Source organism: Onthophagus taurus, chromosome 2, assembly GCF_036711975.1.
Source record: "Onthophagus taurus isolate NC chromosome 2, IU_Otau_3.0, whole genome shotgun sequence".
NCBI lineage: Eukaryota > Metazoa > Arthropoda > Insecta > Coleoptera > Scarabaeidae > Onthophagus > Onthophagus taurus.
Genome location: NC_091967.1, coordinates 27,575,206 through 27,590,688, shown reverse-complemented (window position 1 = coordinate 27,590,688; position 15,483 = coordinate 27,575,206). Strand labels below are relative to the sequence as shown.

At 32.2% G+C, this 15,483-nt stretch overlaps 1 protein-coding gene across 2 annotated transcripts in view; it reads right to left on the bottom strand.

Moving 5' to 3' along the window:
• The window catches only part of LOC111429379 (anastral spindle 3), a 34,317-nt gene extending 20,595 nt beyond the window's left edge, over positions 1-13,722 (bottom strand). Inside the window, exons 1-11 of one of the 2 annotated variants that reach the window (XM_071194592.1) lie at positions 13,283-13,722; positions 13,028-13,215; positions 12,634-12,920; positions 3,016-3,226; positions 2,807-2,947; positions 2,597-2,752; positions 2,397-2,536; positions 2,130-2,343; positions 1,689-1,914; positions 1,434-1,639; positions 1,112-1,321 (exon numbers count right to left, since the gene is read on the bottom strand). In XM_071194592.1, the coding sequence (XP_071050693.1) occupies positions 1,112-1,321; positions 1,434-1,639; positions 1,689-1,914; positions 2,130-2,343; positions 2,397-2,536; positions 2,597-2,752; positions 2,807-2,947; positions 3,016-3,226; positions 12,634-12,920; positions 13,028-13,215; positions 13,283-13,325 (2,022 nt within the window). In that variant the 5' untranslated portion in view covers positions 13,326-13,722. Of the gene's footprint in view, positions 1-1,111; positions 1,322-1,433; positions 1,640-1,688; positions 1,915-2,129; positions 2,344-2,396; positions 2,537-2,596; positions 2,753-2,806; positions 2,948-3,015; positions 3,227-12,633; positions 12,921-13,027; positions 13,216-13,282 lie in introns of those variants that run through there. The other variant, XM_071194593.1, reaches the window with a different exon arrangement.
• Between the last annotated feature and the right edge of the window lie 1,761 nt (positions 13,723-15,483).

Genomic DNA, 15,483 nt, shown 5'->3' with positions numbered 1-15,483 from the left:
AATTTAACACGTTAACGAATAAGAAAAATTAATTTACACTGATCAACAACTACTGGTGATTTGCTACACTTGATGCAATAAACTAAAATATTAGTGAACTTACCTACTTTGTTTCAATGGCAAACATTATTATACCTATCTTTAACAATTCTCTAAAAAAATTGGTCTATATCGAATAATAAAAAACGAATTATCTTGAAAACGATCAACTTTAGCGCATTTTGATAAGAGTACCGTTTTTGCTTAAAAAAGTACCGAGAATAAGAATTTTTATTCAAAAAGCCAAAAAGTATACTGTCAGAAAAGTTATTGTTATTTTAATCCGTAAAGAATACGTTACAGAGCGCACTCTACCGGCTATAGTAAAACGGACTCCATAATATACCAAATTTGAATAGAATCTGTTGAAATACACGTGTAATATTAAATAAAAATCAATTAAAAAATTTAACTCAAACACCCTGTATCTTCAAAACAAGGCATTTGTCATCCTATGTTTATACGAAGATTTTGTGCTAATTTTAAAAGATCTATCGACTGTTAAAGTCCTGCTACAAAAACCTGAAACACCTGTATAGGCGTCCACACCAAGATCCGGAATTTCGATTTATGATGGTGTACATAAACAAGTCATAAATAAAGAGGTGTCTTTTGGGTTCACACAAATCAGGCACGGCATAAGCATAATTTAGCAGAATCAGATAGTGATGAAGAAATCCCTTCTGATAGTGATTCTAAGTTCGGGCTTTAGGCTTACGTTTTCGATGTTATTAATATTATTATTATTATATAGTTTACTGACCAATACAGTTAAGTATAATGAACTCAAAGAAATTCGTTGGTACGTCCCTGACTTTCTAAACTATACGGGGTTCTCCGTCTCATCTCACGTAGAAACCGCACAGAAACAGAGGTCTACAATTTATGGAGGTTGTAATTCCGGATCTTGGTGTGGACGAGTATAATACAGTAAATTAAAATAAATTTTAAAAGAAGTAAGTGTGGTGTTACTTAATTGGATAATTATATATTTTGATTCAACACATTAAGAAGTATCCATGTTCCAATTCTACACAAAAATATAGGAATAACATTTATTTCAATTACTTACAGAATCTAATGTCATTCCCATAGATTGTCCTCGATCTGGATCAACAATATCCAGAACTAATTGACCTAATGATGACGTATCCTTTGCAAAACACGCTAAAGCCGGAAACGTCAACAAAATTATTTCGAGAACTTTTCGCCAAATACTTTCTGATACTACCGTTGAAGATTTGAATACGATGAGTAAAATATTTTCGGCAGTTTGACGAACCTAAAAATTAATACTATCTCACAATCTAAAAAAGTGCATTTAATGGAAAATTATTAAGCATAAGTAAATAGTAAATCAATGCATATTTAATAAAAATGAATAAAATACTTACGTCATTATCCAGTGAAGATAACCCCTCCAAAATTATTTTGTTGAAAATTTTACAATTTAATAAAAATTCGATGTTACTATTTTTTAATATTGTAGATTTGATGCACATATTTGGACCCATTGTTTTAGTGAACTTATCCAACAGCATTTTATACATTTTTAATTTTAGACCAATATCTTTATGAGCTAATAAACTACATAACATTTCTAAAATAAACGACATTACAAAAAGAGCAGATCAGAGCTAATACCACACCATTAAAATCATCATCTTGAACAGTATTCTCCAAAAATATATTCGCAATTCGCATATCTTTATAGAAAGTCCAAGTTTTCAAAGCCAATTTTATATCATCCATATTAAATTCTTTAATATCGCACGCCTCATTAGTTTTGGTTCTTAAAAGTTTTACCGCTGTCAAAAAACTGGCGTAAATATCTTTTAGAGAAAGGTAGTTGTTTAAATTTTCGAGTTTTATAAGCTACAAATGTTATCTTTATTATATTGGATTTAAATCCTTTTTACCCATTGGGTTAACACAACCAAGGGTAAATAAGATGTGGAGAAGTTGATAAAGGGTACAATTATGATCGAAAAATGTATTCCAATCAATGCAAAAAAATCTTTCGAATAATAAACCTATTTTCGATTTTAAACATTTTCGAGCATTAAGTCTATCCCTTTATATGTACTTACCTGCGCATATTCTAACACTTCATCATAAATTTGTGGATAAAAAAGCATAATAGTAACATCAGAAGCTATCGTGATTAAAACCTCTTTTACAGGTCCAAAATATAAATTAGAATTTGAAGGCAGTAACAATTTTGAAATGTTTAAAAACGTTATAATTAAACTTATATAAATTATGTAAAGCTGCTGATTATAATCTGCACAAATTATACTTAATCTAAAAAAAGTTTTACTAATTACATAAGTATTTCTTACTTTTTAAATACTTACGAAATCTTACAAATAACTTGAGCAAATTTATTTAAAGTCTTATTTAATAGATTCAATAGTTTTTTATTAGCTTGAAAAAACTGATTTGTAATATGAACAAGATCATAGATTAATTGTAATAACACCATATAAAGATGTAGCTGCAATAATAAGTTAAATTAAGAAATCTTATGGAAATCAAAAGTAACCAATTTTTATACCTTTTCAGAATGTATTAAATTCGATCCTAAACCATTAACTGATAAGAACTCTTCCAAAGACCATTGCAAATTTTGTAAACAATAAATAATTACAGTATTTTTATCACAAGCACATTCATTTTTTAATTCTTGCTCAGCCTTCTCAAAAATTTGTTTCTTAAACACCAGTTACTTATTTAACTTAAGTAATTAATATTAATAAATACTTACATTAAACATTAAATTATGCATTGCAGGATTGGAACAATAATTAATATGGCAACGCAATGCTTTGGTAAACTTTAAAAAACACTTGGCTACAATTAATTTGATTTCGGACGAATCATTCGAAATAAAAATATTTTCGAGTTCCTAAAATTCATCTTATTAAAACTAGTAACAAATTAGAATACATATTTTAATAAAAAATTAATAAATACCTTTAAAATGGTCCGTAATTGAAGAAAAACTTGTGGGGAAAAGTCACGAATTAGGATATCCATAAAAAAATAGCAAGTTCGTGAGAGTTCGTCTTCATCGCCGCTCTTTAAAGACGCTTCAACCGATTCCAAAATGTGCGTGTCAGTTTCCACTAATGGTTGAACGCAATAAAACAAATCACAATTTAATAGATTTGAGCTTTGAGATAATCTAGAAGAAGAAGCTTAAATTACAAAAAAACGAAGTGACACAAGAAATTTTGGTCAGATTATGAATATTTGATGTCCCACAAGAAGGATCAAAAACATTAAATGACAATACTGCCAACTATACTGGGTGAGTTTTTTTCCATGACTAGTATGGAGATTTCGAAAACTAGCGGAGATAGAGAGATGATTAAATAGGGAAAGAATTGCAGTTTCTTAAACTCAATTTAAAGAGCTTTTTATTTTTTGAATGAAATGCATGGCTAACTAGATATCTCAAAAAAACCGTTTCTTTGTTATACAGGGTGATTTACATAAGAACCGACACAGAGCACGAACATGTAGAGGATAACAAATTAAGATGATTTAACGTAACTAAGTTGTACACCTGAGGACTCATAGGCCTTCAAAGTTGGGTCTTAAATTTTTGAAAAGTTCAATATCTTCGTAATACATTAAGCTATAAATACCAAATTTGGTATACGGTATGAGTGTACAAAGGGTATTAATTGGTAGCAAATTGAACTCAATTGAGGCATTTCAAAGGGTTGATTAAGGGTGATGGTACCCTAAATTTTGACAGATTTTTTTAACCTTTTGGCGGATTTAATACATTACTACTTCATTTCATGTGCAATTTAATTCAAAATTTAGGGGACCATCACCCCTAATCAACCCTTTGAAATGCCTCAATTGGTTTCAACTTGCTATCAATTAATACTCTCGGTACACTCATAAAGTATGCCAAATTTGGTTTTTCTAACTTAAGAAGTAGAACAGTTGAATTTGAATCTACGCCTCGTGTCCAATATATTATTGGGAGCACATTGTGTTCTATGATATTTTTTTAACGCGTATTTTTTTAGATGAAATTGAAATGTACATGAGATACTTCACCAATGTAATGAATAGAGCAAAACTAAAAAAAAACGCGTATCACGTCCTGCGAAAATTTTAAGGTGCATCGTTTAAACATTACGTGCGTCACACTTTTCATTATGTATTAATTTGTATAATAAAAAGTAATTATCCAATATTTGATTACAAGGTATCATTAAATTCGCATTTTTTAGCTCTATTAGAAAATGTTATAATATACGTACTATACATATAATAACATTTTTAATATACAGGTGTCCCACGTAAGCAACAAAGTACATAAATGGCATTAAAGAGCCGAGATACACAGTTCTTCCTTAGACAAAAGTCGTAGCAAATTTAGCACACTATAAACGGAAAATACTTTTATACATACTGGTTGTTCTATCTATCTTATACAGAATGTTTAAAAATGTAACTACTGTTTTACCATATTCAATTGCAAAAAAGTCTAAAATTTTAATTTAATTCTCTACAAATCTTCACTACATGTCCCTATACCTATCAGTTGTAGTTTTTGAGATATTGTGGGACTAATCAATATCATGCAAAGTATTCCAGATCTTGTTCATTTTTTCATTAGTACGCCATGAAATAAGACGATAAATAATTTTTAACCAAACTTTAGTTATAAGTATTCAAATATCTGCCATCTGTGCTTTATGCATAGATGAAGCCGATTTACGAATTCGGATTGCACATTATCTAGTGTTTCAGCAGAGATATTTCTAAAGTTTTCCCTTATTCATCATATCTTCTTTCGTCGTTGGAATATAAGCGTACCATCTTTAGGTTTTGACATATCCCCAAAGGAAGAAGTCGCGCGGAGTTAGATCAGGTAATCTTGCCGGCCACGGTATTGGACCTCCACGACCAATTCCATATCCAATATTTAAAAAGTTTTGAAAAACATCCCTGAAATAAGGTGCAGGTGCCCCGTCGTGTTGAAATATCATTTTTTGTCTAGTTTTTAAATCTATATCTTCTAGCAACTCTGGCAACTCTTCTTCTAAAAATGTTTTGCAAATTTGTCCCGCCAGTAAGCCTAGTTATTTTACGGTTAAATATTCAGCCCCAAACATTTAACGACCATACATTTGAATTATTTATGCGCCTTAGCAATAAAGGATTTTCGGTTGCATAATATGCATGATTATTATGTCAATTTACTAACCCGTTACTTTTAAAAGTAGCTTCATCACTAAACAGAATTGATGATACGAAAAGAGGGTTTTCATTTATTTCATCTAAAGTTGTCGTACAGAAAGCTACTCTGTTAGTAAAATCATCTCCATGAAATTCTTGGTGGTAGTTGTGAAACCTTATAATTCAGTTTAGTGAGCTTTTACTCATATCTGTTGCTCTAGCGATCTGTCGTGTACTTACATACGTATTCTCTTACACACTTAATGAAACATTTAGTTCATTGTTCTCTTCTCGAACTACATACGACCTTTTTCGACGTTTAGATATGTTGACACTTCCAATATCTTCAATCTCCAATATCAGTTCGTTATCGAAACATCGCCTGCTCGGACGTCGGGCATTTCGGTATCTTTCACGATATACTCTTTGAGCAAGACTAGTATTTCGTTGACATTATCTCAAAATAAAAACCATGGTCACAAATTCGTCTTTTTTGTAATTCATAATCAAGCATTAACCAATAAACAACTAGGCTATTAATAAAAATATGACATTTAAAAATTCGTTTAATTTGTCATCGTTAACTCTTTTTTTTTTAATTTGGATCAAGTCAATGCTTATCACCTGTGAAATTACAAACAATTATGGCAGCATCACTTGAAAGCTGTCAAACGCATATATTTCATGGCCTACTAGTAGAAAAATAAAAAAAATCTGCCATTCTTTGCACGATTTTGATTCATTCCGCTCTATTTCAACAAATGCAACAGATAGGTATAGGGACATGTAGTGAAGATTTGTAGACAATTGAATTCTCTATCTGGTAAGCTAATCAAAAATGGGGTGTTCCATTAAAAATTTTCACCTTTTATGCAATTGAATATGGTAAAACAGTAGTTACATTTTTGAACATCATTTTGAACATGTATAAAAGAGACAGATGTAACCCATGGCGCTCTAATAAGCGTTTTATTGTTTATTAATATTTACAATTTTCCCTTTAATACATTCTACCATACAGGGTGTTTCAGGTTTTTGTAGCAGGACTTTAACACTCGATAGATCTTTTAAAATTAACACCAAAATTTCATGTGGCTGAAGTTAGATTCATATTCGAATCTGTACCAGATTCAGATTCATAAAATTACAGTTGACCAGACAAGTATTGAACATATCAATTGAAAAATCGTTTTCTGAAACTACAGAAGTTGTAGCAATCTGCGGCTACCCTGGATAATTCCGAATAGACCCTCTAGTATGTTCCCTGTCTACCCTCACCCTCAGATTTGCCGTAGGGGCCGAGCGGTTCCTCGTTTTCAATAGCATACTTAGATATTATTTTCTCAATAACTAGAGACTGCAGCACCCTGGGACTAGTTTAAATGATTGCATTAGGTCCTCTGGTATCCTTCTAGCACATCATCACCCCCAGATTTGCCGTAGGGAGCGAGGGGTGAATTTTTTAATACTCCTCGTTTTCAATAGCAAATTTAAACGTTATTTTCTCAATAACTAGAGACTGCAGCACCCTGGGACTAGTCTAGATTATTGCATTAGGCCCTCTGGTATCCTTCTAGCACACCAGCACCCACAGATTTGCCGTAGGGGCCAAATGGTGAATTTTTCAATATTCCTCGTTTTCAATATCAAATGTAAACATTATTTTCTCAATAATTAGAGACTGCAGCACCCTGATACCAGTCTAGATTATTGCATTAGGTCCTCTGGTATCTTTCTAACCCACCAGCACCCCCAGATTTGCCGTAAGGGCCGAGGGGTGAATTTTTTAATATTACTCGTTTTCAATATCAAATTTAAACTTTATTTTCTCAATAACTAAAGACTGCAGCACCCTGGGACTACTTTAGATTATTGCATTAGGTCCTCTGGTATCCTTGTAGCCCATCAGCACCCCCAGATTTGCCGTAGGGGCCGAGGGGTGAATTTTTTAATATTCCTCGTTTTCAATATCAAATGTAAACATTATTTTCTCAATAACTAGAGACTGCAGCACCCTAGAACTAGTCTAGATTATTATATTTAAAACTGATGTAATATTTAGTTTGATATTATAATTTCATATTGCTTTTACTTCTCTTAGTAATGAAACTTGAGCGATATGGATTCAGGGGACCAGCCAACGATATTATAACATTTTATTTAAATAATTATAACATCTTATTTAAATAATAGGTCACACTCTACTAAAGTCATAAGCTTAAAAAGTAAGACTGTAATTTCTACTAATAAAACTACACTCTACGGTGTCTCACAGGGTAGTATACTGGGACCGCTTTTGTTCGTTATCTTTATAAATGACCAACTCTTCAGCCTGAATTGTCACAAAACGAATTATGCTGATGACACCAGCCTTGTAATTACTAGGTCAACACAATGAAATGATCCATAAAACGTGTACTACTAACTAACGTGTGAATTGTGGAAAAGTTGGTTCAGCCGCAATAAGTTAGCTATGAATGGGTTTATATGAACGTGTGTGACTGTGTTCAATTAGTTTCAATTTTTATTTATGTCTTCTTCTGTCTTAACCCTTTCGCGACTCCTGGTACACATATGCACCACTAAGTTTTATGTAATCGTCGCGAAAGGGTTAAATAACACTAAAATTTGTGTTATTGTCTGTAATATTTTTATTACAACAATTTATGTTAGCATTAGGTGTCTTCAAAAAAATAAGGAATAAAGAAAGGTTAGAAAGACACCAGAGAACCTAATGCAATAATCTAGACTAGTATCAGGATGCTGCAGTCGCTAATTATTGAGAAAATAATGTTTAAATTTGCTATTGAAAACGAGGAATATTAAAAAATTCACCCTTCGGCCCCTACGGCAAATCTGGGAGTGTGGGTGAGCTACAAGGATACCAGAGGATCTAATGCAATAATCTAGACTAGTCCCAGGGTGCTGCAGTCTCTAGTAATTGAGAAAATAATTTTTAACTTAGCTATTGAAAACGAGGAATATTGAAAAATTCACCCTTCGGCCCCTACGGCAAATCTGGGGGTGCTGATGGGCTAGAAGGATACCACAGGACCTAATGCAATAATCTAAACTAGTCCCAGGGTGCTGCAGTCTCTAGCTATTGAGAAAATAATGTTTAAATTTGCTCTTGAAAACGACGAATATTAAAAAAATTCACTCCTCGGCCCCTACGGCAAATCTGGGGGTGCTGGTGGGCTAGAAAGATACCAGAGGACCTAATGCAATAATCTAGACTAGTATCAGGGTGCTACAGTCTCTAGTTATTGAGAAAATAACGTTTATATTTGCTATTGAAAACGAGGAATATTAAAAAATTCACCCCTCGCCCCCTACGGCAAATCTGTGGGTGCTGGTGTGCTAGAAGGATACCAGAGGGCCTAATGCAATAATCTAGACTAGTCCCAGGGTGCTGCAGTCTCTAGTTATTGAGAAAATAATATCTAAGTATACTATTGAAAACGAGGAACCTCTCGGCCCCTACGGCAAATCTCAGGGTGAGGGTAGACAGGGAACATACTAGAGGGTCTATTCGAATTATCCAGGGTAGTCGCAGATTGCCACAACTTCTGTAGTTTCAGAAAGCGATTTTTCAATTGATATGTTCAATACTTGTCTGGTCAACTGTAATTTTATGAATCTGAATCTGGTACAGATTCGAATATGAATCTAACTTCAGCCACATCAAAATTTCATATAAACATAGGTCGACAAACGCTTTGTTTTGGAGATACAGGATGTTCAAATTAAATACTTAAATTAATTTTTATTTAATATTATACGTGTATTTCAAACGATTCTATTCTAATTTGGTATAAGAAGGTATGAGAAAGCATTTTTGGCATGAGAAAGCCGATTATGAAATCTGTGTTACTATAGCCGGTAGAGGGTGCCCTGTACGTATTCTTTACGGATTAAAATAACCATAACTTTTCTGACAGTGTACTTTTTGGATTTTTGAATAAAAATTTTTATTCTGTGTACTTTTTTAAACAAAAAAGGTACTCTTATCAAAATGCGCTAAAGTTGTTCGTTTTCAAGATAATCCGCTGTTTATTATTCGATATAGACCAATTTACTTAGACGAGATCATCGAGATACATATAATTTACTAGAGTACGTGCTCACGATATTCGCTTGGTCGAGAAAACGGTCCGATACGCCAGCATGTTCCCCCACCCCATAACGGCAAGAAATACAAATAGCACTAACTAATGGATATTTATTCAATATTTACTAAGTAATTCAAATAATGTTATTCAATAATGATGAAAAATACAAAATAATACATATTTAAGTTATTAGTTAGGAAAAAAATATATATATAATTTTTTTTCCGTAGCTTTTTGGGGTTATGGGGTGGGGGAGGCCGGCTCGTTTTCTAGCTCAAAGCACGCACTCCAGTAAACATAGTATATCTCGATGGAGGAGATACTTAAAGATAGGTATAATAACGTGTGCCAAGGAAACAAAGTAAGTTCACTAATACTTTAGTTTATTGTATGAAGTGTCAAACCAGTAGTTGTTCATCAGAGAGTTAAATTAATTTTTCTTATTCGTTAACGTGTTAAATTCATTACTATTCTTCCTTAATGTGTTAAATTAGTTTTTTTTTAATTTGTAATTTTTTTGTTTTTTGCATAAAAACTTTATAAAATGCCGTTTATTTTTTCTAACCAAGATAGTGGATATTCATTTTGTTTATGGGTTTGCAAACGGAAATTTAGCAGAAGCAGCCCGAGAGTATAGGAGAAGATATCCAAATAGAAGACATCCGCATGCTTATCATTTACAACCCGTGCAAGGATTGCAACCTGGCGATGAAGAACGGCGTGCTCCGTTTTGTCGGTGGATTGCTAATGCAATAGCCAACAATCGAAATTTTTTAAATAGTATAATGTGGACTGATGAATCCTGTTTCACAAGACGTGGAATTGTAAACTTTCATAATTTACATGTTTGAGCGCATGAAAATCCGCACGCAATTCGGCCACGAAACTTCCAACATGAATTTAGTGCCAACGTCTGGGTAGGTGTTTATAATAACCGCATTTTCGGGTCTTACTTTTTGCCTCCACGACTAAACGCTGCGGCGTTCTTGCAATTTTTGGAAGCCGAACTTGCCAATATGTGGGGTGACATTGATTTAGATTTAAGAAGAAAGGCCTGGTTTCAACTTGTTGGTTGTCCAGTCCATCATGGTAGGGTGGCAAGAAGTTGGCTAGACAACCATTTTCCTGCAAGATGAATTGGTCGTGGTGGACCAGTCGCATGGCCCACACTATCTGCAGATCTTAATCCTTTAGACTTTTTTGTATGGGGATATTTGAAAGGAAAAGTGTATGAAACACCTGTTCCCCAAGGAATGAACTTATTAATAGGATTAGGAATGCTTGTAATGATATAAGGCCGTTCTTAAATAAAATTACTCGATCAGTCATTCGTAATAATTTCAGGACAGTGGCCACTCCAACAATCCAGTAATAGTAATGATTTAGGTCCGGTGTTTGGGAAATAGACATTTTGTAGCCAATTTTTCATATGAGCAGAAGTGAGTTAACCAGACTTTGATGCCAAGACGAATATGTTATCTGCTTTGAACAGTGTACTATCTAACGTATAAAAAATCATCGTGGTAAATTGCACCAAAATCGACAAACCATAGCTATCCTCAGCTACCCTTAAATGTCGTATAGGGTTTATTTTACTGCGTAAATCTTAATTTGCAACTAATTTATGGTTTTCTTCAAAATATTCTTCAAAAGTGTAACAGTTTCACGAAAACGAAACGTTGGAGAAAATTTCTAGTTGTATCATGACATTTTTCTTAAAAAGTTGCCTTACGAATGTTTTTTCAGATGCACAAACAAACGAAAAATAAAGAAGTTATAGGCAAAAAACGAAAAAGTCATATTTTTCTTTTTCGGCCATATTTTAAAAACTAAAACGGCTAGATCCAAAAGCTTTGTTGAAAATGATGGGCTCTAAGATACGCAACTTTGCTCTCATTTAACCATTTCTGTATCTCTTATGATTTCTGGGATCCCACTGGTGGGGGTCGAATTTGAATTACCCTGTATGCTAAGTTACTTACAAGGGAAGTATCAGAACTGTTCCTCACCGATTTTGTTGAAATTTGGTACAGCGATAGTATGGCCAAAAATAAGGTTTACGTATTTTTTTATACGTGCTAATAAAACCCCTGGGGCGAGTTATAAGGGTTGGAAATCGGAGCAAAATATATATATATTCGCTTATAGGCTAAAAACGAAAATAGCTATCGAAATGTGATAAATGTAAACTGATATTCATTTTCAAAGAGCTTTCTATTGATATATCGCACATATATCTGAGGGCTTCAGCGGGTAAACTACCCCTAGGTTTTTGGAATATTTTAAAAACTACCCTGTCGACTTTGGCGATATGTAAGAACTTACAAGGGTTAGAAGTTTCGGTAGAAAATATATTTTCGCTAATAACTTTCATACTCCTACAGAAAAAGCTTTTTTATCCTTATTCTATTTAAATAAGACAAAAGTTAGGATAATTATATAAATATTTATTAATAATTTAAATTATTAATAAATATTAACATTTAAATAACTAAAGACACGTATTTCGTAATATTACTTAAAATAAGCGAAAATTCAGTAGTCGGCTATGAAATTGTATGTCAAACTTGACAAATAGGTAATAAAGTTAGTTGACGCCAAGGTTTTATAACCTATTTGTCAAGTTTGACGTACAATTTCACAGCCGGTTACTGAATTTTCGATGATTTTAAGTAGCATTAACGAAATACGTGTCTTTAGTTTTTTGAGTTTTTTATGAAAACGACAATGTTTTTTAAAGAATAATAAGAGTAAAAAAAGTTTTAGAATTAAATTCCACATGAAATGAGGTAATAATGTATTAAATCCACCAACCAGTTAAAGAAATCTGTCAAAATTTAGGGGACTATCACCCTTAATCAACCCTTTGAAATGCTTCAATTGGTCTCAACTTGCTACCAATTTATACCTTCGGTACACTCATAACATATATCAAATTTGGTTTTTCTAGCATAATATGTTACGAAGATATTCAATGTTTTAAAAATGTAAGACCCAACTTTGAAGGCCTATAACTCCTCAGGGGTACAACTTAGTATAGAGATAAGTTGCTTTAAATCATCTTAATTTATTGTCTTCTACATGTCCCTGCTCTTATGTGAATCACCCTATCACTTTCAATTGATATCAAAGATCATAACAGCTCCTAACCATTCAGTCATATTTTAAAATTACTACTTACTGCTTTGTAATGGTATATTAACACATTTATTTTATTCATGGTCTAAGCTTTTTTTAAATATTATCTATACTTATATTCATATTCTATACTTACGGAGATTGTTGTTCATTTTCTGGTGAATTATGCACAAAAATGTTAATTGAAGTAGCTGTGGACCCAACTTTTGAAACAGCTTCACAATCAGATCGATAACTTAAGGGAATTTCTGACACCAGAGGTGGAACCAAAGCTTTTACACTTTGATTTTTATTTTCTACATATTTTATTAGCTCATCAACTTCATTCACAAGACAACCATTTACATGTACACGAACGTTAAGAAGACTTTTTATTATTTCTTTTGAGCCAAAATGATTAATTAATAATTGACCAGTTTCACTCTGCAATATAAACAGATATCTTTTAGAATAACTTAAATCTTTTGTTTTAAAAGATGTAAATTATTAGATGTAGTTTAATTACAAAAATTATATCCTCTAAATTGTACCTTTAAAGTAGTTCCAATTAATTCCAAAATAAAATTCTTCATGGAACAATCATCAAATTCAAATAAATTAAAGCATTTGGTTAAAATTTCTTGTTGCCGGGCATAAACGTTATCATAAGGCAATCCAATTTGAATCTTTGAGAGAATATTCTTCAAGGCCCTTTCTCTTACTTCTAATAGTTTATGATCTTCAAAAAAGTTTATTGTCATTAACATTATTTCAAAACAATAACAAAATATGAAAAAAAAACATACCTAACTTAGAAATGTGTGTTTTTGAAATATAATGATCATTCATTTTGTGTATTCAACTTCAATTTCCAATTCGAGAAAACTTTGTCAATTTAGGTATATCATATTATTTACATCTGTTGAACATTACATTACATTGGCAGTAAGTTTTAAATACGTTTTAACAGCCGGTGGTAAATTAACATGATATTAGTATATCCAATTCTCAAAGATATTTGGTATCTTTATTTATTGTTTTACAATCGTTTAAACTTTTATAGACAAACTTATGAACTTATAGTTGTTGTATACAATACGATTACTTAAGGAATGAAGTGGGAGAATACAGCAACGGTTTACATTCGTAAAATAGCGTTGGTACCACTATTGCTCAGTAGATGACACATCCTTATTCAAACGTTCAAAACTCTGATAAAAATTATTAATACTGTTAAATCAATCGCTTCAATTTAGGAGCATAATTTTAGAGATTATGTATTTGACTTTAGGTTCAAAATGACACTTAGAAATGCCAACTTTGACGTTGATGACATTCAACGTCAAAAATGGGAAATGACATTTTGAATTTAATTTTAGTACCAATATCAGAAAATTTAAAAATTTGTTAATACGAAAGTTTAAGCAATAATATTAATTTAGATATCCGAGATCGACAAGTACCTCGAATTATTGAATATGTACACTAATTTTTCGTTTATTTGTTTTATTTTGTATGTAGACTTTGATTGTATATAATCAAAGAATGTAGATTTAATTTACGGTAATAATTCGAAGTTGACGATCTCGGATATCTAGATTAATGATATAAAATAAATTTAAAAAAATGTTAATTTTTTTTCAAAAATTTGCTGATGTAAGGGTACAAAAATTGTACGTCAGCGTAAAGAGAAAAGAAATCTCTATCAAATGAGCGTAACGAATGGATACATTGCTATTTAAAAAAATTCAAGTGTTATTCGTTACTCATTTGTTTTCTGATTTAAAAATATTAAACAACTTTTGTATAAAATTTTTTTTTATAATGTCAATATTTAACGAAATATATTATGTACTTATATTCCATACATAATGGGCATTCTGTATAGATGGCCCACTCCGCCGATTTTTTCCTCTGTAACATTATTTCACCTTTTACAAGGAGAGAGATTTTAGTCCATTTTTAACCTTTAAACTGAGTTCTATTCGTTTTCACCAGACAATATGTTATTTATCTGTTCCAGAGTAATAATTTTTCATGTGGTGTATTGCTTTTATTGTCTTTGATTTTTTTGTGATTATAATCCCTTCTGACTCTGCTTCTCTCAATTCCTCTTCGTGTGTGTCAAATAGTTCCTCAACATCGTTTCTTGCATGTCATATCTGCAACCCTTCCTTGTGACACACGACGTGCAGCGTCTACAACATCTTCAGCTGCTTGTTCGATAAGAATGAAATTGTCGCAAGCACAAATAATTGCCTCCTTCCATAAATTTTTCCAGCCATTGTTTAAAGTGTTTTGTTTTAATTCTTTGATAGATTCATTTAATAAGAGTTAAGGAATGCGCGACTGACGAGGTATTCCAAATTTTTATTACAGATAAGTTATGTGTGTAGTGTTTGGAGGAAGAAACACTACCTTAATGTTTGGATGCGCTGATATTAATTCTTCAGAGGGATGTCCTGTATCGTTATCTACAATATTAATAATGCTTTAAAACCAAAATTTTTACCATATAAACAACAAAAGATTTACCAATCTAAAAACATTGAGATCCATCAATCTCCTGAAGCATTTGAACACAATAACAGGGTTGCTCGACAATTTTAAACTTTGAAACCTGAAGCTCGTTTCTCTTCCTTTGATATTATCGTTCTGTTGGGTAAACGATTCGACAAAAGGCCTGTCTCATCCGCTGTTGTGGCAGATATCTACCTTCTTTGATTATATTTTTGAATTCCATGGGGTATCTTGCTTTAGCTTCATGGTCCACTTATACCTCTTTCTAAATATATCGCAGCATTCTTTACTTGTTTTAAATTGAAAATCTGTCGTTCCATAAACTTCCAGAAAATAATTCTACAATTTGGTGCTTTTCCCATAAGAATGGCTGTGTTGACTGGGAAGTGTTTTTCTGTTTTTTCCAGATTTGGGTTATTTAGGTTTGGTTTAATGATGATTCTGTTCCTTTCTTCACACTTTTCATATAATGTCCGTTATTACCGAA